Source organism: Abramis brama, assembly GCF_963993115.1.
Source record: "Abramis brama genome assembly, chromosome: 19".
NCBI classification, from domain to species: domain Eukaryota; kingdom Metazoa; phylum Chordata; class Actinopteri; order Cypriniformes; family Leuciscidae; genus Abramis; species Abramis brama.
The window spans coordinates 32,507,507-32,533,516 of record NC_139981.1 but is presented as its reverse complement, the minus strand read 5'-3'; the positions used below and the strand labels follow the sequence as shown (position 1 = coordinate 32,533,516).

At 36.7% G+C, this 26,010-nt stretch overlaps 1 protein-coding gene across 1 annotated transcript; it reads right to left on the bottom strand.

The window, feature by feature from the left end:
* Window positions 1-1,424: 1,424 nt before the first annotated feature.
* bmp5 (bone morphogenetic protein 5) lies at window positions 1,425-24,369 on the bottom strand. The gene is made up of 7 exons (XM_084092367.1): window positions 23,509-24,369; window positions 17,333-17,525; window positions 9,224-9,372; window positions 6,403-6,600; window positions 3,592-3,668; window positions 3,389-3,499; window positions 1,425-2,286 (listed from the first exon to the last, which is right to left on the bottom strand). Exons 1-7 carry the CDS (start codon window positions 23,960-23,962, stop codon window positions 2,137-2,139), a joined length of 1,332 nt encoding a protein of 443 aa, XP_083948493.1. The 5' UTR covers window positions 23,963-24,369; the 3' UTR covers window positions 1,425-2,136.
* Between the last annotated feature and the right edge of the window lie 1,641 nt (window positions 24,370-26,010).

Here is a 26,010-nt window from a genome sequence, read left to right as displayed (position 1 = left end):
GTTCATTGTAAGTTCATGTCAATTGTTACCAGAATATCCGTTGTTTATTTAAATCTGTGCGTGTCCAAATGAAAGTAATTATGAGAGCTCTGACCCGAGGCACAGGCAGCTGTGAAAAATCACAGATCCGGGTCATTTTTTAGAGAAATAATGAGACAGACTACTTTATTTTATGTGTTCCACTAGTTATTGATATTCATTGACATGTTTACGTGACACGACATGACTACACGACAATTGGGTTAATATGTTTCAAACATGACAGCTCTCAGAGTGAATTATTTAACCAGCATTTATTGGCAAATGCTTGATATTGGCGTACGAGATCTGCTGCTGCTAAGCACATATACAAGAATTTGCTCAGCTTAGTGAAATAACAGGCATAAAGGACATTCTGCTGCATGAAGATACTGTATTAAACCCCAGTAGCAGATCTCTACAGGTGGTGCTGGGGAGGAGGAGGGGTAAACGCAGCAGGCTAGGGAACGGCCACGTGGTTTCGTACATCTGGTTGGCTAATCCACGGCAGTAGAGGAAACAATCAGTGCTAGGTTAGAGATTCATGACTGAAAGTATACAAACCAGTCTGATATTAATCATGTAAACGTTGTTATTTAGGTCGAGCGTGAAGATCAGTGTGCAAAACCTGAAGAGCCCCAGTCTGATCAATCGTGTGCATTCGTGTGCTGCTCTCTGCAGGGAACGGGACAGTAAATCCATCTCTTTCCCCTTTCATGTGGCCACAGGGCTTATACTAAGAGAGCCTGCTCACTGGCACAGGATTCCCTAAAATAGCAGCATTCATACTGGGCCTGCTGTTGTAGAAAGGAAGACATTTAGTGGAATTGGACGGAATCCATGATATTAAACAGTAGATGGGATTGTGAAGCAGCGGGAGTAACCGTGCAGGGCAGCAGGCCGCAGGAATGCAAATCATCCACACCGCTAGAAGTGAGGTTAGCAGGTGGCCTCCGCTATTCATGGGACGTCAACACTCTTTTTAGATCGGGACCACATAACCCTGACCACTGCTTTGAATTAAGTCAAATACAGTCATTCAGTTTTCTGGCATTCAGCAAAAAATGTACTTCATAAAAATCTTTGTGATCAGCACAGATTTGCATGAAAACATATGTCTAAATTATTTCGCCACAGAATTAAAAAATACAAAAGGTAACTGTGACTTTTTTTTTGCAATTGTGAGATATAAAGTCAGAATTGCGAGATATAAACTCGCAATTGTGAGAAAAAAAGTCAGAATTGTAAGATAAAAAGTCAAAATTAACGGTTCATTTTTTTACTCAGTGAGCCCAAAAGCAGTAATGGAGCAAAAAAATAAGTTTTTTTTTTAGCTAATTCATGTAAATCCTGCAACAAACTTGATGAGTCAACTGTGGTAGAGAAAGACACGGAAAAATATATTTGAAAATAGATTTAATGACATACAAACATGATTCTAAAATAATAAATGCAATATTTTCCAAAAAATATATATATTACTCAGAGTACTAATACAAGTATATAAGGAGGAAGAATATTTGCTCAGAAAACCTTAATTTTGCATATCCACGCACTGATATCTAAAGCAAACTAATATAAATCAGCAGTTGTGGGCTGCAATACTTTGGGCTATTTGAGGAAATATGTATAGACATACTCAGTGCTTTTACAACAACACTACACTCATTTTATTAACAAAGAATTATTGTTTATTTATTTATTTTTGCTAAATCCAATATGGCTAAATCCAAAAAAGTAAATGGGTGATTAGAGTTTAAGGCCTTTACATGTCTTTTGTAAAATAGCAGCAGTTCTGTTTTTGGAGTGGTTGCTTATGAATTTATGACATGTGATCGAAAGAAAGAAAATTATATTTGATCCTCTAGTCTACGACTCTCTCTAACTGGTCTAACTCGTTAACATCTTCTCAGAGAAAGAGCAATCAGCGATGGATCTGTGGTAAGAGTGGTAACTTTTAACTACATCACACATTTAAAAAGTTATTACAAAACAAAGCCAAATAAATAAGAGGAATTGTGAGCTAATATATACATAATACTGTACATCAAATGTCAAAAACTATTTCTTTTGATATGTTATTTATTCCAGCAATATGACACAGACGCTCCTCTGCCCTCAATGACATCCACAGGACCTCACCACCATATTCCTGTACTTTTTCAGAATTACATTTGAGCTGTCATCAAAATACAGCACTGATATGGCATTCAGTTTGGTTGGTGCGCAGCAAGGCTTTGGCACATTATCAGGAAACATTAGATGGACCTGTGATGGGAAAAATGAAAGAAATCTATGATATGTTGGACGAAAACCGGTGGGTTTTGACTGGACAAAAAATGGTATATCATACAGTAAGTAAACAAAAATATCTTTCAAACTTGACACTAAAACTAAACCTAACAAAGATCAGTAAATACTGTAACAAATGTATTGCTCATTGTAATTTAATGTTAGTGTAACGGTTACGTTCTTCGTGTGGTTCCCATCCTTCCTTCTTGTGTTTAGATTCTGTTCCTGTTGCTGGTTTCTATGGTTACTCATTGGTTAGTTGATTATGTTTACCTGAGTCTTGTTTGGTTCGTCATTTAGGCATGTATTTAAGCCCTCAGTTTGATTCTTCTCTTGGTCCTGTATTGTCTTTACATGTGTGAAGCTGTTAACTGAGTTTTGCCTTCTGGTGTGCCTTTGTTTGTGTAAATAATTTAAATCTGCAGCAATTTAGATCCTCTGCTCCTCTTTTCTTGCCTACGACCTGACAGTTAGTTCATGTATTAACCAACATTATTTAGTGGGACCTTATTGTAAAGCGTTACCTTTAAGCCTTATTTGCATTTATTTGCACAAAACTGTGGCTAATTTTTTGAACCCCTACTACAAACAATTCTAGAAATATTAACTCCTTCCTCGCCATTGACGGAATTTTCTGGCTTTCAGTGTTTTCACTGTTATAGGGTAGGGGGCGCTATTACACATCTTCTGAAAGAGTACAGAATCTCCTGATCAAAACACAAGAGAAGAAGATAGCATATGTAAGCAGATGCATATGTAAAATAACACGATCATCACCATTAAGCAGTGTTTAAATCAAGGACGAGCTTTAGGACTGTGAAGCTTTGGGGTGTTGATGGACTTCATCTGTGTTTTGATCATCATTCTGAATCCGATTCGATGTAGTCTTTAAAATTCCCCACATTCAAGTGTTGATAAAAAAGAATGAATGAAGCTAGAATAAAACTTCATTTTATTTTTTAAAGCAGAGTGACATATTGCATGTTCAGATATTCCAACAACAAAATATTCTGGGGGCCATGATCAAAAATGTTGGCGCTGGCTGAAAGAGTTAAATAATGAAACAATGGACACTCACCAAGGTCTGCACAATCGCATGGTTTGTCGCGTTCATATGTGCGTTCAGTGGAAAAGAACATTCTCCATCACAATAAAAGGCTGCGTAGCCCTCAGGAGCAATAATCCAATCCTGAAACGAGACAGAGACAGTGATGTATGTTCTGGCTGAATGGAGTAATCAGTCCTGTAACTGATGTCTAGCGAGTCGCCACATGCGCTTACCTGCCATCCTAAGTCGCGGAAGCTCACGTAAAGTTCATGCTTCTTGCAGGCTTGCCTCTGTTCACTGGTGTTCTGATCTAGATAACGGCAACAAAACGGACGTTGAGCCTTCAAACACTGAAGTAGTCGTGTTGTTTAGTCTAGGAGTGTGTGTGGGCTCAATGTGCTCTATGTTTGCAGCTGGCAGGACGTCTTTGTATATAGACTCTAAATGCAGTAAATACTCAGTGATTTGATGGCATTAAAGAGCCCTGAATTCAGAAAACATCAGGTAAGCTCAACATGCATTCTTCAAGTGACTCATCTATGAAGGACAGAAATGTTGACAACTGCTACTTATTAAATACAAAATAAAGATGCAGTAGTTATTTTCTTTTTATAGAATAGTTTGCAGAAAATATCACTCAAAAATCACAGATGTCACTGAACCCTAAGGCCTTAGCTTTGTAAATGGCAAACAAATTGTCCATGGGCTGATATTGTTGAGCTTCTTCAAGATTGTGAGGTGCAATGTAGAGCCACAAGCTTTGGTCACTGAGTTTTCACCGATATCTGGAACACGCTACCAACTAACATTAGAAAGTGTCCCACTTTTGCACAATGTGTTGCATCTGAAAATATGGCTAAAGATGAGCCAAAACATGTAATAATTTAACGACTTGCATTCTAGTGACCTGTTGTATTGTTGAGCACTTTTTAACAGTCTTTCAGATGTAATATCATCATAGTGCAACTTACTTGCAATTGCATTATTATTACTAGGATTGTATTTTTTTTAATTAGGTGTGATGTTTTAAATTGTAAAGTGTTATTTATCGATGAATGTTTTAACTATGCCATATTTTCCCTCTTTTCCTTCCTGGGACAGCAGATGAAATTTAGCTCTGTACAGTAGCTGATTTTGGGTCAGTCATTGTCCATTTAAATGATAAAAAATGCTAACCAGCTGCATTCAGAAGACAGTGAGATGCACTCTTCCTGTCAGGCATTTTGAGCATTTTGAGCATTTTGGTTTGCTGATTTTTCCGCATCGCAGCTTATTCAGGCCAAGCACTGGCCACTTAGAAACAATAACCATACTTGTGACTGACACAAGTAATGTGTTTTACCATGTTGTATCTGAAACACTTGATAGCATTATATTCAACTGGTGTGGAAAAATAACTGAAATAATGGTGCAAAATTCTCCACAAGTTATACAGAAAGCACCAAAAAAAAAAAAAAGAAAAAAAAAAAGGAAAATTATATGTGAATAACACTGATGTAGAACCCTGGTTGAAGGCCTAAACTTGACATGTAAACTTGTTTCTAATCCTTATCTTTATCCTTAAAAAATGTGGTTGACTGGAAGGTTGTTCCAGGATCAACAAAGATGTTGATCCAGTAACATGTTGTACTTGGTGAAATCACATTCACTGAAAAAACATGTGTTAAACTCTGCTCCTGGAGGGCAACTGTCCAGCACAGTGTACAGAAGCTCCAACCAACTCCAAAACTACTGCACAGAAGTTTAATACTGAAGACACTGTTTAGCTGGATCAGGTGTGTTTGATCAGGGTTGGAGCTAAACCCTTGCAGGACAGTGGCCCTTCAGTTTGTATGTAGATGTTTTGATCAGAATATCTGTTCATCCAGAAATAACACAGATTATTTCACAGACAACTCAAAAAAACAATGGTATTTCTAGTTGAATTGATGTTTGTTTAATGCCACTATCCTGACAAATTTAGAAAATCCAGTGATCATTGCATTGCATTGCACTTTATTTTACAGCACGTAAACATCCAGTGTCCTTACTAGAAGTTGCACGACCCCAGATTTAGACGATATCGACTACTCACTAATGACGTCATTAATAAAAACATAAGAGATGGGAATGCTTTGCAACATGCCACAATTTGCAACTAGATCCTAAAGTTTGTGAACAAACGTAATGTTGACTTGGGTAACCTGAACCTTGAGCCGAGACTCAGATTCGGGTCGCCAAACGTCAGAACGCTGCCCATGCGCTATTGCTCCTACATGACACCTTATTTTTCAGTTATTTTGTCTATGGGTCATTGTATTTCTCACAGATTTCTGCTCATTCGAACTCAGATACAGATAAAGTAGCACAGTAAGATTTGAAGGCGTTAGTGAGAGAGTGATTGTCTGTGTTAATGAATCCTAGCTGTCTGTACAGCGCCTCTAATGGTGAAGCTGTGGGTTTTAGTATGAAATCAGAAAGCAATATATGCTGGAAGTTTCAGTTTCTAAGAATAAACTGTTTAAAAGGTGCATTTACCTGATCAATATTGAGTATCCATTTGGTATAAACAAACATAACAAGTGGAGCACTCTTGGAGTATACTTTTATTTATCATTTTAACTGATGGAAACGGAGTATTAGAGTGGACAAAGATTTCTTATCCTGCATTAGTATTACAGCCAGTGTAAATCAATGGGATTTGTGATCGTAATTCATACAAAAATATAACTCCGATCAGTTAGAAAGATATAGCACACTAAGTCAGAACAGTCTGAAGGTCTTCTGCAAGGCGGCTGTGTTATCAGTGTCAAAATCACATGATCAGCGACTAGTCGACGTCAAGTTTAATGCGTCATGTGACATGTTGACTAGTGTGTGCAACCCCTAGGCCTTACCTAAGAAAGCAATGGGTAATACAATGTGACTACATGCGTTTAGGGGTAGGTTCAGGGTTAGTACTTAGAGTAGTACTTAGTACTTAAGTTAGAGAAATGGCTAACATTGCTTCAGCACCTTTAAGGGGCAGCTCTGAATGTTTTGAATTTTGGAAAACGGCACTGTACCTCCACTTTTAAGAGCTGGTGAAGATTTCGGTTGTGCTTTGCTTTTGTTTCTGTTGTGACTCTTCCTCTTGCCTCCTGCTGCTCTTACAGAACGAAGCAGAACCTCGCTGGCTTTGAAAAAAGCGACCAGGAACGGCTGTTTGGACTGAGGTCCGTTCCTTCCGATGATGCCAGCAGATTTCATGTTGATGCTTCTACCTGAAAACCCAACAGATGCATGCATCCGATTACAGAGATCAATGTTAGACCAACAGCCATGATTAAGACACGAAAACCTCGTCCTGGGTGGCTAAATCACCACAACTATGTATGACATTTTCTATGGTCCGCACGGATGCTGTAGTGATTGTCTGAATGTCAAACCGAGAGGGAGAGGACTGAAACTGATCCTAAAAAGCTGACAACTTCATGGCATCAGGTTCCCATTTAAGAAAGAGGAAAAACTGGGTGTAGTCGTGACTCAAAGATGATACTTCTGTGAAGACTCACATTGGTAAACCTGTCTGTTTTGAAGCCAATATAATGACTATGTGAATGAAAGTTAAACCAGCTGCATTTCATGGTTCTTATTTCCAGTAAAAAGGGAATGCAACAATAATTGAAAACAACAAAGTGCCGTTTGCAGGAAAGAACACTAAAATATGACAGCGCTATTAAAGTGACCAGTGATGGTTATTATTCAATAAATTCCCCAACAAATGAGTAGCACAGAGTAGCATTAACCTGGCAGACATCCATTGTAAAGTACCACTAAATGCAAAACACATCCCACATTCACAGTTTGCGTTTCTCATACCCTGTAGTATAATTCATCGACGGAGAAATCAACTGGCTAGTCTCGAAACCGTAGTAACTTTGCATATCCGTCATTCGAACCACACTGGTTCAACAATACAGAACTGTCGTTTATGACTAATTACAACTGTTAAATAACCGCTTTGAGATTTAATTCATGTCAGATTATTGCTGTAAATAACAAACATGGCTTCTGAGGACAACTTCATTACTTTTGATCTTCATTGTTTTGCTTTATTTCCAGATGTTTGATTCAGTTGGTGGTTTAACTCTTCATAAAAGGCATTTTAATTCTCTTGACAACTAAAGGACGTAGAATGAAGTTTATATATGGGATGACAGACATAGATTGTATTGCATGTTAGCTTGCTTATTATGGCCAAGATCATGATCCATTCAAGTCCCACATGTCACAAACTATGTTTCTTGCCACAGGTCGAGAGCTTTATTTCCAGTGACACTTTATTTTAAGGTGATGTATTTACTCGTTTCTACATGTACATACTATAGTCATAATAGTAAATGATGCATAATTACCAGTAACTAACCCTAACCCAAACCAAACCCTAACTGTAAGTACAATGTAACTACGTCACCTTATAATAAAGGGTTACACTTTTATTTTAAGGTGTCATTGTTACAGTGTAATTATATATTTAAGTACTGAGTAATATTAAGCAACTACATGTACTTACTATAGGGTTAGGGTAGGGTTAGGATTTGGTTGAGGGTTAGTTGCATGTAATTATGCATAGTTTACTGTTATTACTATGGTAAGTACATGTAACATGTAACAAGGACACTGTAAAATAAAATGTTACCTAGTGTAACCATAGTTTCAATGCTTTTGCATTCCCTCGCAAAATCTTTTGCATTCGCACTCAGAACATTTACGAGAGAATCCAAAAGCATTGACATAATTTTTCATCCCATCTAATTTTTCCCCCATCACCATGTCCCTTTAGGGGCTCCGTACTTCCTCACACAAAAACTTGAACTGAATTGAGCTAGATGATGACTATTGTCTTCTATAGAGCTGCTTTATAAGTACATCAAATTTGTTTCATATTTGATGAATTTTGGAACATCAACACTGAATTATTAAACTGAATTGAATTGACTCGAGATGAATAATGACACTATTGTCCTTTAAGAGCTGCTTTACAGCAGAAAAGTAAATATGGCTCATATTTGACGAAGCTTGCATCATTGATTCTGTTCTTTACCTGTTTGTTACTGTGAAGCTGCTTTGAAACAATCTGTATTGTATAAAGCACTATATAAAAAAAAATATTGTATGACTAGTACACAAATTGGGATTATTGTAACTTTGTTTGCAACACTTTGACCATGTGACAATTTGTCTAAACAGAGTTCGTACAAGGTGCTTAAAGTATCTGAATTTGACTTTTTGACAGCTGAAAAACAGTCATTTTTATGAAGAAGTACTTGAAAAGTGCTTGAATATATGGGACATTTATTTTTAATTTTATTGATAAAACAATCTTTTCACACATTATTAAAGATGCAGTCCGTCCGATATAGATATAAAGGCATTTCGTATGGCTATGAGCGTAATATTACTCTTATAAATATCCAAGTATATGACACAGCTTTTATTCTTCAATTCAATCATATATTCATGGGAGAAAAAATCAGTTTGAATAAGGGAAGCGATATCTTTGTCATAGTATCCTTTCACTGGTTAAAGTTTCCACAGTCATTGCATGTGCTGCACTGTATTAGCACCATTTTGTTTTGTTAGATTATTTTTATTAATCTATTTGCCTTTTTTAGAATTGAAAGATAATAAAGAAAGATATTGTTCGATAAATGAGATCTCTGATTGTTGCCCTTGAAAAAAAAAAAAAAAAAATGAAAAAAAAGTAGTGCTTGAAAGGTCTAGATTTTGACTCTACAGTGTCTGAATGAACCGTGTGTAAAGCTCCGTCAGAGATTTCTCCAGTGTAATGTGTGGAGTGTCTCCACCCTCATGTGAACCGTGGATCTGCTGTGAAGGTCTTACCGTCAGTGGTCTCCACGCAGAGCTGAAGGCCCATGTTCTGCTGAGGGTTCAGGAGCCAGTGGTTGCTGGTGGCCGTGATGTCAAACACCAGCCACCCCCCATCAGTGGCTCGAACCTTTTTCCAGTCCAAGAGAAATGTTTCAGAATCCCTAATGAGACAATAAGAATGCACTATGATTTACATTACATTTTGGAATATAATATTTCACTCTCCCACGTAAATAGATAAATGTTAAACAGTGATGACATGTTTAAAATCCGAGACGAATGAGTTGGATTTTGCTAATTGCAGTCATTCTGCATGTTAATTAGCAGTGTTGATTATACCATACAAAAACAAATATTGAAATGTGTGCAACCTAGTTCTCTCTCAACTCCTCCTTTTCATCTCGACCACAGTTTTGTCAACAAGCCATTCCTGTTCATCTACTTAACTGATGTTCTACTAAAACAGCACATGGGCCACACAGTGAGACAGCGGCCCTGATCTCACAGACAGAGACGTGATCAGAGACAGTGTCATGTCCCAGCATGCCACAGTGAGGGCGAGCGCCACACCACAGTCTCCGGCGTCCCTGTGACATCTCAGGGTTCTCGTTCTCTTTTTAACTTCAGCATGAGCAACTGAACACAACTGACACAAAGCAGACTCTCTGTGTGTCTACAGAGAAATGCAAAAACAGATTTTAACAGATGTTATCAAAACTTTCCAAAAAAGTACCATGGTATCCTTTGAAGTACCTTGGAGTACCATGGCTAATGGTAAATCATTCAGTTCCATCAAAGTGCCGTGATGCGACCATCTGATAACATTTAGATTCCACTGATGATTCTTTTCATACTTTAGTAAGAGCAACCCCAAGCCAATATTCATTTGTCCTCAACCAAATATTCTAAACCAAAACAATGGTAGTTTTTTCTGTATTTAATTTATTAAAGCACCATCTGTTATGTCAAAAACCTTGCTCTAAATGTCGTTTTTCAGCGACGTTGGTTTCAAAAGTATTTTTTTTTTTCCCACTAATTCTCCCATAGCGATTTCAAAAAGGTCTTTGTTATAAGCCATGAGCCGAGCCAATCAGCGACGAGGAGAATCATAACATTACAAACTTTGATTTAAAGCAAAACAGTTTTTGAAAATCAGACAAAAATACAAAGGTACAAGATTGTGAACTTTAGTGAGGGGAAGAATTACAATCCCATGTGTGTATATATGAATAAGTTTTTTTTGTTTGTTTGTTTTTTTGCAAAATGTACATAAGGCAGGGAACAACCAACAATATAAGACACTAGGAAAGGAAAGGAAAGGAAAGGAAAGGAAAGGAAAGGAAAGGAAAGGAAAGGAAAGGAAAGGAAAGGAAAGGAAAGGAAAGGAAAGGAAAGAACACACACAAAGAGCAAGGATGAAGACAAACAGGTAGCCGATATAGACATCAAAGGAAAAAATACTAAAATAATAAATATTTTGACAAAGAGAAACATTAAGTTTCAGACTTTTTTGTGTTTTTTTTTCTTAGCATTTGAAGCTCTGAAAAAGTTTAACAAAATCTCAAAGAAATATATAAAAGGAGGACTTACATTATTTCCATCTACAAGTATGGATAAGATATTTAACCATCAATAAAACAAAATTTACAACATTACCTGAGTACGTTAGTACAGGTAAGAATTTAAAAATGCAAAGTAAATTCTATATTAGTACTCAATTTAATCTTGTAGAAATGAAAGCGAAAATATCATCGTTATAAAATTAAAAACCTACTCAACTTTCTGAGACTGGTGTTCCAGTATTGCAGAGTAAACTTCAACTAAGTAGAAATTACTCAACAAAGTTTAACTGGCCAAGTTAAAGTTACTTAATGTCTTTGTTAGTTTTACTTAACTTAAAGTAGATTTTACTTAATTACTTAATTATTGTTTTTATTTTTTTCAGTGTATTTAAGTTTTTTACCAAATATGCATATATTATCAAATATTTAAGTATTTTGAGAGAGTAGGAAGACTTGCGGTACTTGGAGTGGGTGGAGCTAACAAGCTATTTTGGCACGTTTTTCTTGTTTCGACTCTGATTGGTTGAACTGTCTGTATAGCTTCATTGGTAATGTTTTGTTTTTTTATACAAATTCTGCTGTTAAACAATATTTAAACATTATTTTAAAACTAAGTTGAAATAATGTAGGCTGACGGCTTCAACTGCAGCAAATACTATCGATTAACAACCTCGTAGCTCACGATAAGGCTGATTTAAAGGTTTATACATTAATACAAATTGAGTTTTTTCCTCCAGAACCCGACTGTTGCGCTCTATTACACTGATTTGATTTAATGTAAATTTAAACTTCCATAACTTTTTCATACTTTAATTTTTTGAAGTGCTTTCACTTCAGCAATAATCTGCTATTTTTTCCCTTTAAAACAAGACCAAACTTAGGTCTATACTCCAAAGCATTCTTGAATTACAACCATTTAAGCTTGAATAGTGCATTTTAATGTCCATTCTCAAAAAGGGGGGTGACAGTTAAAGGGTTAAGAGCCTTCGGTTGAACATCACACATGACAAAAGTAATGAGTTGCGGTTCAGTGAAAAAAGAATGAGTCATTAGACTGATTCACACGAGTTAAAATGTCATTCAGTCATGTGAATTGGATTACATCGAACTGCAAACAACCAGTGAGGACAATGCAACAGAAACATGTGCATATCTATTCATTGCGTTAAATTCAGATTTTCCTTTCCATTAAGCTTATAGATACAGTCGCATCACAGATCAAAACCAGATCTGAATAAGAACTGGTTCTCCATTCCCAATCCCACTGCGGTATCACGGTTCTTCCACAGTATCGTTTTTGTAAAGGTGTCGTTTACCACCGTGCCATTAACACTCGCAGTGGGCACGCTTGGGCAGGCTGTATGAAGTGGGTGCTAAACGGTGAAACACTCAATTCCATTAATCACAGGAAAATCCAGAAGGGAATGTGAGAAGTTGTCGGACGCGGATGCCTCATAAACGCAGTCATGAGGTCCAGTGCTTCTGATGGCAGGATCCATTTTAAACCCTTGTTTCATTGCCCCAGGAGAGCCGTATCTCCACTTTCATGTCTCAGCTGCATTCATTCATGCTCCTGTCTATGAGGTGCCCGTGTATGACTCAAGATAAGTCACGGGTCTCAATCTAGATTAGAGGACCATTAGAGCCGTGAAGAGGCAGGTGGGCACAGACTCACTTTTAGGAAGCGCTGGAAGTCTATTAAGGCCAGATGGCCCTGTCTGGGGTGCAAGCGCTCTGACAAGCTGTCAAGATATGCAAGGAGTGATAACTGATGGACTTTCAAGACTTGCATAAGTGCTGGAACTTGCAAATGAGCTGTTAATGGAAAGCTTTATCCATGGCCATTACCAGCGAGTCTATCTGGTGAGACTGAGGAAGAACAGGTTTGCTCTGGTTCGGGTGGGCGAACATTTTGAGGTGGTCTAAACGTCACGGAACAAAGCTGACCTGATGTCATGGACTTTTAGTTGAGCCCAGCTGGCTATATCCTAGAAAATCAGCAAAGCTGGGGTAGTTTTCTTAGGAAAACTGTTCCCATACATCATTCCGCAATGGCTGTGCAATCTTCATCGTCTGCATTAACTGCTCAGGTTTGATCTCCCGTGCTTTAGATGTCGAGAAGGACTCGAGTTACTATTCTAACTCAAACCTTATTGAGCCACATTGACACGAGCAATGCAACACTGGAAAAGAGTGGTGACCTAAAAAAAACAATCGAAATTAACTGGTTTTCTTCAAGTCAAAAGTCACATCACTGAACCAAACTATATATACATTCTTATATACAAGTCTTTCCTCGCCAGCACCAATTTTTTTAATCATTTTCATAAACCTTTCATGGCCCCCAGAATATTTTATTGTATGATTAACTGAACATACAATTTATCAAGTTTCTGCTTTTAAACAAACAAACAAACACACAAAAAACTGTGTATTCTAATGCATTCTTTTTATCAACACTTGAATGTGGGGAAGTTACATTAAAAAAAGCAACATTTTGAACATTTGAATTTGTTGTCAAAGACTTCGTATGGATGGGATTCAGAAGTATGATCAAAACACAGATGGAGTAGATCGAGTCCAATCTTCATGGGTTCAACATTTCATTCAGTAACGGTAGTCAGATTTGATTTATATGCCGTTTAATGTTTGATGATGGCGTTATTTTACTTGGGCATCAGCAATGCATCCATCGCTTGTTTCTGCTTCTTCTTTACTTGTTTTTTTTTATTCTCTACTCTTTCAGTAGATGTGTAATAGCGCCCCCTACCGTTTAACAGTGAAAACACGGGAAGCCTGAGTTCTTTTATAGCAACAAAACTCATTTTAATGGGTTAAATCAGGTAGAAATCGCACTATTGCAGGTTACCACATTTTACAATGCATTTTAAATGTCTATAATATAATTGGTAAAACTTTACAATAAGGTTCCATTCATTAACATTATTTAATGCATCTACATTTGTTACAGTTTTTATTAATCTTTGTTAATGTTAGTTAATACAAATACAACTGTTCATTTTTAGTTTACATTCGCTCCATTAAATAATATTAGCAAATAAAACTGTTGATTTTAATAATGTATTAGTCAATTTTGTAATTAACATTAACAGAGATTAATAAATGCTTTAGAAGTATTTGTATTGTTAGTATATTTTAAATAATGTTAACAAATAGAATCTTATGGTAAAGTGTTTTTGAACAATGAATTTCCATGACAAATGTTCATGAATAATGGATAATTATTAAATTGCTATAAAACATAATATTTTAGAGCTATGATCTGAAACTAAATCATGCAAAACATTTCTTCATGTTATTTCAAAAGTACATATAATACTCGAGTATGATAAAGTTGTACAAACTAGAGCGCTCAAGTTGGAGACTCAACTGGACTATATCAATGCTATAATAAAACAAGCAAATAAAACTTTTGATTTTAATAACGTATTAAATATAAATGTTGCAATTAACATTAAGATTGATAAATGCTTTAAAAGTATTTTTCATTATTAGTATGGAATCTTATGGTAAAGTGTTACACACCTTTTACAATACACAATACATTTCCATGACACTTGTTTATGATTAATGGATATTTTGTAGAGGTCGAGCAATATTTGGTCAATATACTCATATTTTAGAGCTGAGATCTGAACACTCGAGTCTGATAAAGATGAACAGAACTGCTGCACACAACAGAGCGCTGGAGTTGCAGGGTTTAAGGCAGGAGACGGGGCGATGGATGGAAGATGTGGAAGAATCATCATGGATGAGCAGCGCAGCTGTTTATATACTCTTCTGTAATGATTGACAGGATCAGATGAACGAGATCCTCCCCAATCCTTGGTTTTAAAACTCCATAAAGTAAATCTTCTTTGAGGAATACTCAGAATGATAAAGATACTAGTCTGGTATCTGGATGTTTTCCATTCAGCTGCATAGTTACATATTAATAGATCCTGTAGTTAAATATGATAGCCAACAGTAGTTGTAAAAGCATTGTGTTCCTGAATAATGTTACACGTTCCAAAATATGCCATATTAATATCTGCCAAATGTATTTAACTTCCTCCACATATGTTCTGAAACTGCATGATGGATAATCCAAGGCAGTGCGTATATTGTCAGCTTTTCAATGGTGACAGATGACAGTCTTGACGCATGCGGTTTAATCGTCACGAGGGGAACCTCCAGACAGACTCCAGACTCACTCGTGTAAACAGGATGTGCTTTTATTTTCCGCTTGATTTCCTGCCTAAAGTGTTTCCCAGACCAGCTTTAAGAGACTTTCCAACAGGTTTAATTGGAAGTCAGGTTTCATTTAAACTCAGCGTGTTACTCTATGGTAAAAACAGCCGCTGATGCTTTGTTCAGCTTTAAAAGTGTTTTATTAACATCTCATCTCATCTCTCATCATCTCATCTCATTAGTATGCATTAAGCATGATTCATTTTATATGCATGTACAGTATTGACAGTATTTCCTTTTATGACATTTAAAGACAAATGTTTACAAATCCTCTGAGATTCACAGAATATATTCCAGTTAGTTTAGTGCTATTTGGATTCAGTTCATAAATAAATTTGCCATTAAAAGTGTCTTTTTTCTGATAACGTTTCTCCATCATGTAATGAAAGTCTCGCTTGGTCAAAATTTTAGGGACAATTTCAGACCTGAGGCCTGTTGCATGAAGCTAGTTGATCAAACTCTGAGTTTCAGGGTTTAGAGTTGACAAATCCATATAAATCCAGCCTGGTTTAGATCAGGTTCAACGGGCTCACAACGCTCGGTATAAACGTTATCTGTCGACTCAAGTTTAATCCAGAGTTTGAAGCGTGTGCGCCTGAAAGTGTGACACGTGCGACAAACAGCCAATCACGCGGGTCAGTTTGAGTCACTTCTCACGAGAGAGACGCGCAATTCACTTCTCTGCTGAAGATTACGAGATCATTATGAAAAAATATCATGAAATACAAAGCAGGAATAAACACTGTTGCTGCAGCGAAAGTTTGAGACGGCAGCAGAAAGAACAAACCTGACTATATCAATGCAAGTACATCAAACAAATAGGCCTTATAATTTATATAGTTTCACAAAGAGCTCAAAAGAATACACATGAGCTTATAATATAATATAATATAATATAATATAATATAATATAATATAATATAATATAATATAATATAATATAATATAATATAATAAAGTTTAATGTTAATTGTAAATTAATATAATAATTATAAAAACAGAGTTTGCTCAAACACCTGTAGCTATTCCAGTTTTGGTATACCATGGTACACTAGTTTTATATGAAATATATCCATTTTTCCAGCAAGGACATGTTAAATTGATCTAGAGTGACAGTAAAGACATTTATGATATTACATTTCTAGTTCAATTTAATGCTGTTTTTTTGAACTTTCGGTATCCACAAAACTATTAAGCGGCACAACTGTTACTGGCTGCTAAAAAGAAAGAAATGGTATTTATTTATTTCTAATAGAAAACAGTTCAAATTCAATATTTCACAACACTAATGTTTTTATGGTGTGCAGCCTTGGTGAGCACAATACACTTTTTACAAAAACAAAAATCTTACCAACACCAAACTTTTGAACATTATAATCTATTTCATAGTTTTTTGTGTTTGGAGTGTGAAAATATAGGCGGATTATTTTTACATAGCAAGCGCTTGCAACGTGATCATTCTTTGACCATTCCACACCACCTGTCAAAATACACATCTAATTCTTTATTTATTTTTTTACAATTTTCTACATTTTAGAATAACAATAAAGTAATAAAAACAATGAAGCTGACACAGGTTGGTTGCTGAGATGAGAGTAGTTGCAGGATCTATTTGCAGCAGTCACTTTATCTCACAACTTTAGTCAAATAACAAGCACATGAAGGAGAAAAAGAGAAACCAACCAAAGAACCAACTCAAGAGAAAAGCAAAGCAACTAAACGGCTACATGAACGGACAAAGAACAACTCAAACAGGACTATACACAAGTTAACTGAGGGAGAAAACAAGAGACAGGTGGGGCTAATCAATCAAACAATGTTACTATGACAACAAATGAGAAGCAGGAACATAGGAAACAAAGACAATACAAACATAGATCTGACAGAAACAAACTGTTTGAGCTTCTTCATAGCCACTCTTTGCCTATTTTCTAGCTCTGCAAACTGTTCCTTCTCACGAGGTTCACTCTGGGATGCTTTTTAAACAGATCTGAAGAATGCACTAATTTGCAGCTTTTCTTCACTACTCATCCAGACAGTTTGAATAAATGTTGTGGGAAATTCCCTGAGAATGCATTATTTATAGCTAAAAGGAGGGCAAAATCTGTGCTGAATGCAGTTGTTCTGAATCGGCTCCTTAAAAAGCCAAAAGTGCACGACTGTAGGTGTAAATGCACACAATTATCTATTTTAATTTAGTTCTGTAAAGAAATCCAGGCATTCTACAAAACTCATTTTAGGAACAGGATCATGCGGAACTTTTGAATGCTCTGACTTTTGAAGAGTACAGTGTAAAATGTGGTCTCACCTGTTTGGATATTCTTTGATGACTTGGTATATGGTGACCTTGAGTGTGATGTTCTCATATCTGACGGGACTTTGATCCTTATAAATCCTGAACTCGGCCGCGGTCACCGCCTCACCCTCGGGAATCTGAGTCAGGTCGAAGCGAAACTCCCTGTAGTGTCGTCTGTGATGGGAGAAGTCCTTATCCCTCTCCACTGCAAGGAAACACAAGGCGCACAATGAGAAGCTGCACATTGGTTTCGCACTGTAGGACTATCACACACGTTAAGCGTCGAGAGCTGCTTTCTTTAAAAAGTCATTCATCAAAATGGTCAACATTCCACGCCTAGTCCAAACATTTGGACGACCAACAAAAGCAATATCCAGTCCATTAAAGCAGGCATCTGAGCACAGGTAGCAGCAGTACAGGCCTTTCCCTGTGTTCGTGATGAATGAGCTGTCAGGGAAGAAAAACAGGCCGGCGCTAATAACACACTGCCTGAGCCGAGAGAAGCTGACAAGACACAAATTCCATGTTTTTGTGAACAATGTATCACAAGATTTCTGACCTCCCAAGATTCTCATTTCTAATCTGCAGAAAATCCCATGTGGGTGAGAGGTTATCACTGTCAGAAATGTAGTGCTACCTCTTAAACATGTCCTAAATGGTAGAGACCTTAACGAGAAAATAATTTTGATATATAGGAAGTGCCTGGTAGATAAGGCTTTCTCCATATATCTGGAAACTGCTCTGCCAGATGGCTATCAGACACTGCATTCCCTCGAGCAGGCCTGTGAACGTTCAGTAAAGCACCACTCATACAGTATTCAGTCTGACTGTGGCATCTAATTATCAGTTCTAATTATCAGTTCAGTTTTCAACATCATTTTCATTCCAGGTTGTCATCAGCAGTGAAATAAGTCATTACATGATCATTTCCTTCTTTTTTTTTTTTTTTAAGGCAAGCACATGTTTTCTGAGCTGATACCAATAATGATAATAATAATAATATATTTATATACACTACCGGTCAAAAGTTTTAGATCGGTAAGATTTATAATGTTTTTAAAAGAAGTCTCTTCTGCTCACCAAGGCTGAATTTATTTGATTAAAAATACAAACAAAAACAGTCATATTGTGAAATATTATTACAATTTAATAGAATTGTTTTCTATTTGAATACAGTATATGTTAAAATGTAATTTATTCCTCAGATGAAAGCTGAATTTTCAGCATCATTACTCCAGTCTTCAGTGTCACATGATCCTTCAGAAATCACTCTAATATGATGATTTGATGCTCAAGAAACATTTATGATTATTATCAATGTTGAAAACAATTTTTTTACATTTTTATTTCATGATGCTATGATGAATAGAAAGTTCAAAAGAACAGCATTTATCTGAAATCTAAAGCTTTTGTAACATTAAACACTACCCTTCAAAAGTTTGGGGTCAGTGAGAATTTTAATTTTATTTTTTGGGGAAAGAAATAAAATAAATCAATACTTTTATTCATCAAGGATGAGTTAAACTGATCAAAAGTTACAGTAAAGACATTTATAATGTTAGAAAATATTCTATTTTAAATAAATGCTGTTCTTTTGAACTTTCTATTCATCAAAGAATTTTGAAAAAAAAAAATGGTACACAACTGTTTTCAACATTGATATTAATAATGAATGTTTCCTGAGCATCAAATCATCATATTAGAGTGATTTCTGAAGGATCATGTGACACTGAAGACTGGAGTAATGATGCTGAAAATTCAGCTTTCATCTGAGGAATAAATTACAATTTAAAATATATTAAAATAGAAAACAGTCATTTTAAATTGTCATAATATTTCACAATATTACTGTTTTTTTTTAATATTGTTTATCAAATAAATGCAGCCTTGGTGAGCAGAAAAGACTTCTTTTAAAAACATTAAAAAAATCTTACCGATCTAAAACTCTAAAACCAGTAGTGTATATATATTATTACTGTTATTACTGAACTTCAACACAGAGGATCTAACTATCCGTAGCCTGAAGCCTTGCACTGATGTACAGCACTGCTGATGGAGCGCAGTGTGAAGTGTGTTTGCGCTGCGGTGAAACAGCGCAGCTCGGCCTCTCTGATAGTTTATCTACAGTGAAAGTCTGCAGTTACTTAACACGCAGAGGTCAGAGGTCAGGCCACAGTTACAGCAGCTGGCCAGACTCAACTCCAGCATCCTGAATGCTAATGAACAACAGAGGACGATGGGGATATCGTGCTTCCCGGCCAATAGACAGATATTCTTTCATTAATTCAGAGCATTTATTTCAAGAGATCATTTAAAGCAAAAGTATATTCTGAGTGCATGGCAATGATCCAGCTTTTATCTTTGAACAGAGGCTTAAGCTCTACTCATAGTTGTTGTTTTTTCTTTTTTCTTTAAATTTTTCTTTCCTATGGCTGTACTTTCTGATCATTCTATTGTAGACGAGCTGTTTTTATAAAGCCAAGAACTACAACATCAACTAATGTTGTCCTGAAATGCAAGAGGCTGCAGTCATTTCAGCAGTGGTGTGCAACGCAGTCATGACTACTAACTAGACACATTGGCAGGCTGAATTTTATATATAATGTATACAATTTTCAATTGTAGTCTTTTAAAAATGCATCTGAAATAATAAACTAAGTGCAATGTAGTGTTGACAAAAATATATAAAATGTCTGATGCATGTCGATACTGAAAGATCTGAAACGCTTCCAGTACTCATTTCCTCAGAACAGACACACGAGACCAGCTGCTCTTTCTCTTTCTCTCTCTCATCTCTCCGACAGCGAGTTACACACAAACCCGCCTCCACTCACTCACTCGATTCATTCGCTCCGGATGAATATTGTTGCTGTTACAGGGCTTGAATTTTGCCGTGGGATTGTGTGTATTGCGCATAATTTTACTCATTGCACTCAGTGCACACACATCACCACTCAGTGCTAAATTTAGTTATTTTTCGCTGCTTATTGCACTTAAACATTCAAATACACACAAATTAATGACAAAATGCCTGTCTTGATGAGTATTCACATAAACACAGTCAGTTATGTTTAACGTAAACAGTTGAGAAAGAAAATGAATGTGTAACAGTATAATGGATCCGTGCGTCAGGTCTTAAAGTGACAGCAGACTAATATACCGGCTGCAAAATTATGAGAAATATTAAAAATATCTATATGGAAATTTCCCCCATGGTATCAATGTTAGGGTGACCATACGTCCTGTTTAACCAGGACATGTTTGGCCAGGATTTCGAGATCACCCAAAATGCCCAGGATTCGGCTTTTGCTTTCTACAGTCACCATTCATTATGTTTACATTATTACATCATTTGACACTGACACGTACGTGCCAGCTTTGCTGGTCATGCATTCTGCTTCACACGGATCCCGATCGAGACGAAAACACAGGAATTTTCTTAGCAATGCTAAAACGCACATCAACCGATCACTTGTTTAGCGTTCATGTAAACACTACATTCAGATTCACCAATCGGAATTAATTCAGTCCTACTGAATCAAAAGTTGTGCATGTAAACAAAATGAATGGCGACGATAAAGCAAAAGCCGTATCCCGGATATTTTGGGCGATCTCGAAACCCCGGCCGGACATGTCCTGGAATATGGTCACCCTAATCAATGTCAGAATCGTGGCCAGTGAAAATGCCGAGTGGCTGGTAACTTTTAGCCACAGTGACTGGTGAGCAAAAACGTCAACGTCAAGCCCTGGCTGTAATTCATCCAGAATCTTTTTAGTGTAGATGGAAAGAGCTCCAGCGCTTTAAAAGCAGACGCTGCACAAGCCCTGATGACTGGAAACACGCGGAGCGCAGTTCAGGTGATGATGGGGACTCATAAACTTTGTTTATACTGAACTCCCTTTTGTATTTGTCTGACATATCCATAAAAACCGCTAATTCATTCACATCTTTTGTGATTCATCCGGGAATAAATTTCTATGCTGTGGATAAATTACCTTCAATGGAAGAACCAACAAAAATATGGCAAAACCAGCTTCTAAGGCGTAAATTAGATCTGCAAAGCAAAAAAAAAAAAAAAAGCCAGTCGCTACTGGCACCAGATTAGCAGATTTCGAGGAAAAGCGGCCTTTCTTCAAGCTCTTTCCTCTGCTTAACAACAGGAAGTAATTAAGGCAAATTATCCTCAGGTCAGACAGTCACTCGATAAGTTTACATGGACTGTGAGGTGAGAGGTCACAGCCACTGAAGTTGTATACAGTTCAGTCTTATCACAGCATTCTTCAAATAACAGCAAAAAGCAGTTATTACTAACGACGGGATATTAACAAACCCCGCATGTAAACGTCGTGCGTAATTTGCTTCATACTCGTTTCACCACGGTACCGTGCATGCAAGTGTATTCAGATATAATAACACTCTTTATAGCCACATTTTTATTTTCTCTCTAGAACCTGCAATTGCCTCAGAGTTTCCAGTAACCATACAGTCCTATATATATACCGTTTATAGGGATTTCAAGGACAGGGTAAATGTGGAGGACTATATTCCAGTAATATGAAAAAAAAAGCACCTGCTATTTTAACATTCATAGAAATTCATTCAATAACATCCTTTGGAGTCACAAGAAGGCACTATGTTTGAGATCAAACAAGATATTAATAGCTTTGAAAGAGATGATCTCAAGGACAAAAGTGTTTAATAACATAAGACAAACTTGCTATAATATTCTAATATAAATTTACAATCACTTCAGTGCACAATATAATCAAGTGAAGTCAAAGTGCAATATATTGTTTGCAATTTTATAGAATTATTTTTTAACTCTGCACTCAGATAATGCATTAATTCCTGTACAATCTAGCTTTTTTTTCTTTCTTTTTTTTTTTCTCAATAAGCTGTTTTCACTTCAATATCCAGCAAATGGACATCATCTAAAGGTTTGTTTCTTTGTTTGTTTAGCAAAACTTGAGAAGTTTGTTTACTCCTAGACTCCAGTGTGTCTGCTACATCCAACAGGTTATAATTTTACATTTTATAAACTTGGTGAAGCACTAAATCTGTAATACTGCGACAAACCAAACGGTAGCTGGCAATTATCAATAATGAGCATTTTAAATCAGGAGCTGGGCTGTAATTGCATTCCTTCTGTAAACGAGCACATATTTTAAGTTTAACCTCCGTGTTCTGGGCTCTGAGAGACAGTGAGGCCCTTTCCGTCTAAAACATATGCATCAGATTGGTATTTCCTAATTTCCTTGCTTTTATAAAAAACGTTATAAACAAAACTTCACAAGTCCTGCACATAAGACCCCAGATATAAAACAAATAAATGCAATGAATCTGATCATTCTCTGACTGGCATTAACGCTGTAGAAATGCACACCTGCTAAATGTTTATTTGAATTTGTTTTACTTTTTTTTCCTATAATGTGACACAATATGTGAGCAGTGTCACTGTACAACATTCACATTTCTGATAAATGCACAAACATATAGAAATGAGGGTTACACTTTATTTTAATGTGTCTTTGTTGCAGTGTAATTATACATTTAAGTAATGAGTAATATTAAGTAACTGTACGGTTAGGATTAGGGTTTGGTTTGGTTTAGGGTTACTTGCATGTAATTATGCATAATTTATATGTTATATAAATGTATAACAGTGTAACAATGACACAGTAAAATAAAGTGTTACCGAAATAAGTAAAACAATGGGGATACATATTCAAATTTTTATTTTCCCTGCGGTTTTGATTAGATCAGAGGAACAAATTTATTTTGATGGTCCCTTTTGAACATTCTGTTGACTATAAGTAACTTTCCAACTACATGTCAGCTAACTCTCATTAGAGTATTAGTGTACTGTCTGCTTAATATCTGATAACTCTTTATTGTGTTGGTCCTCCAACAGACTTTCTACTGACTATAAGTAACTTTGCAACTACATGTCAACTTATTCTACTAACCCTACCAGTCTAATACTAATACACTAATACTCTAATGAGAGCTAGTAGACATGTAGGTGCAACGTTAGTCAACAGAATGTGTTAAAGGGACCATCAAAATAAAGTGAAACCCAAATTCCAAGTAGCCTATTTGAATTGATAGTAAGTAAAAACAAATACTATTATTATCGAACATAATTCTAAAGCATTATTGAACACTCAATTCTATAGCATATACCTACCTAGATTGACAAAACTCATCACCATGTCGGCGTCATTCAGAAAGTTGTTGTCGTGCGCGCTGGCCAGCGGCGGGCTCTGACTGGTCAGTGGCGTCGCGCGGTACGGCTGATGCGCGGCGCGCGAGTATCCAAGTGGAACTCCAGACGCGCTTTTACGCGGTTTCCCCGCGAGCGCCTTCCCGAGTATCGCGTCCTCCTCGTCGGTCGTCATCGCGTTGTACAGGTCCAGCATGAAGAGCGGTGCCGACGACGCTTGTTTCCCCGGGGAGAAGGGCCGGGGACGGTGCGGCAAGCCCAGGATGGAGAGGATTTCTCTCTGGATCTCGCGCCGCTCGTGGTTGCGCAACCGCCTGTAAATAAAGCTCGAATGCACATGGTTGTCTCCTAAACCGCACTGAACCCCGTGAAGAAAACCGAGACAGCTCCACAGAAGTCCAAATGTTGGCGCTCTCATCTTTCTCTCTCAGGATGATGCGTTCACCAAGCGAGTGCTGGGTTGATGATGGCGCTCTCCATGGTGCACCATTAATAACTTTGTTTCAGTGTCTTTACTAGCCTAATCAAGTCTTTTACTCCGTATATTTTAGAAGAACTGCTTCTTAGATTTCAAAGTGATGCCTCAGGTCATGGCTATTGCCACTGTTAGGCAACATCTTCACTAATGCCATTCAGTTGCATTCTCAATTGAATTATTTAACATCAAACAAATACGAGAGAGAAAGAAAAACTTACAAGGACTCTTTTCCCCTGTGCATTTACTGAGAACAGCCAGTGAACAGAAGCGCGCACTCGCGGGAGTCAGTGCATGAACTGGTGAAGTTGAGCGCGCATCAACACAAGACTACATCCCTGAAGAAGTGCTGAAAGCAGTAGTCCGTCCCACACTCTGGAGGCTTTGCATCAACCTCTAGCGGCCGTATATAAAACATCGTTGACCTGGGGCATGAATGCAAGCTCACCGTGAAATGAGAGACACTTGATATATGAGACCTTTCGTGATTAGTCAAAGGAGAAGTCCAGGCGGGCAAACACCTGTCAGCTTTATTTCAACGTTGCTCGGTCTATGGCTTATATTGCAGCTCGCAGCTATCGAGTGCGCTTAGTAGTTCGCTATGGCAGTGCCATTCTCTGTACAAGGGCTATTGTGAGACTTCTGCGAGTTTGCAAACTCCCATCTTGTAAACGATGGCTTTACTAGCTAATACTGAAGGATTATGATAGGATTATAACCTATACATTGTACCCACGTATTCATTTCTTTACAAAACTTTACAAATTGTATTTTTACTTTGAGTATTTAGTGAAGGACAATAATTTAGTTTTAGTTTTTTTTTGTTATTAGAGCATAAGAAAAAAATGGGGAGTTTTTTGTTGTTGTTGTTGTTGTTGTTGTTAAGCATAGCTGGTTATGTAATGTCCACTGTATAGTGAACACCAGGACATGAAATGACACATGTAGGCAAAAACAATGGGATTTTTTTTTTTTCATTCACCAATCAATTTTTTAGGTTTCAGGATTTAAAAAAAAAAAAAAAAACTTTGTATAAAGATGATCCTCAACCATGTTATATACAATATAGCGGAATTAATTGATATACCATTTTACTTTATCCAATAAAATGCCCATACTGTAAATGTATATCCATACACTGTATCTAATTTGCATATTAATGTGTTCTTGGGGCAACATGTAATGATAAAAGAAGTAATAGAAGTAAGTTTGAATAGAAGAAATTTGGCAACATTTCTCATAATAATATCTAATATCTCATAGGAATATTGATATATAATTTATTTCCGTGTCTCTAAAATGCCTGATTAAACATGCTGTGAGTCCTGCTGTCTCTGCATGTATGAAATGAATGCCCTGTTCTGTTACAAGTCATATTTTGATTAGAAACCCCAGAACATTTTCCTGAGATGTTGATTTATGGCAAGCAATTTGAAAAATTGTCAGATTTACATTGGCATGATGATTGCAAAAGATTATCATATTTCCACAAGAGTGCTAAATTTGATCACTAAATTAAAGTCAGTCATGATGCTCCTGATGAAAACCCCAGGATCCGGATGGAGTTGACACTGTTATGACGTAGCCTGCTGTACTGTAAAATGCTGTAGTGTAAAAATCCACTGAATATCGGCTCCCCGTGAGGACACTTACACATCAGGTTCGGATGAAGACCTAGCAGGAAAGTCTTGTCAGGGAACATCCTAAATGTTAGAAAGAGCAACAGCGCCACCTAGGACTGGATCTGGGGTTAAAAAAGGTTTTAGCTTTAATGCTGAATGTCACATATTATATCATGTAATCAGTAATACTCCATAATCTCAGACTAATTTGATTAGATTGCCTGTTACCTAGACAATTTATTCACCATGGACACATTTAATGTTATTATATATTAGAGTAGAACATTAAGAAATGTCTCAATTACAATTAAAAAAAGTGATCAATCCATTGCAGGGCATAGATGGCAGTCCAAAAGTATATTTTTGTTC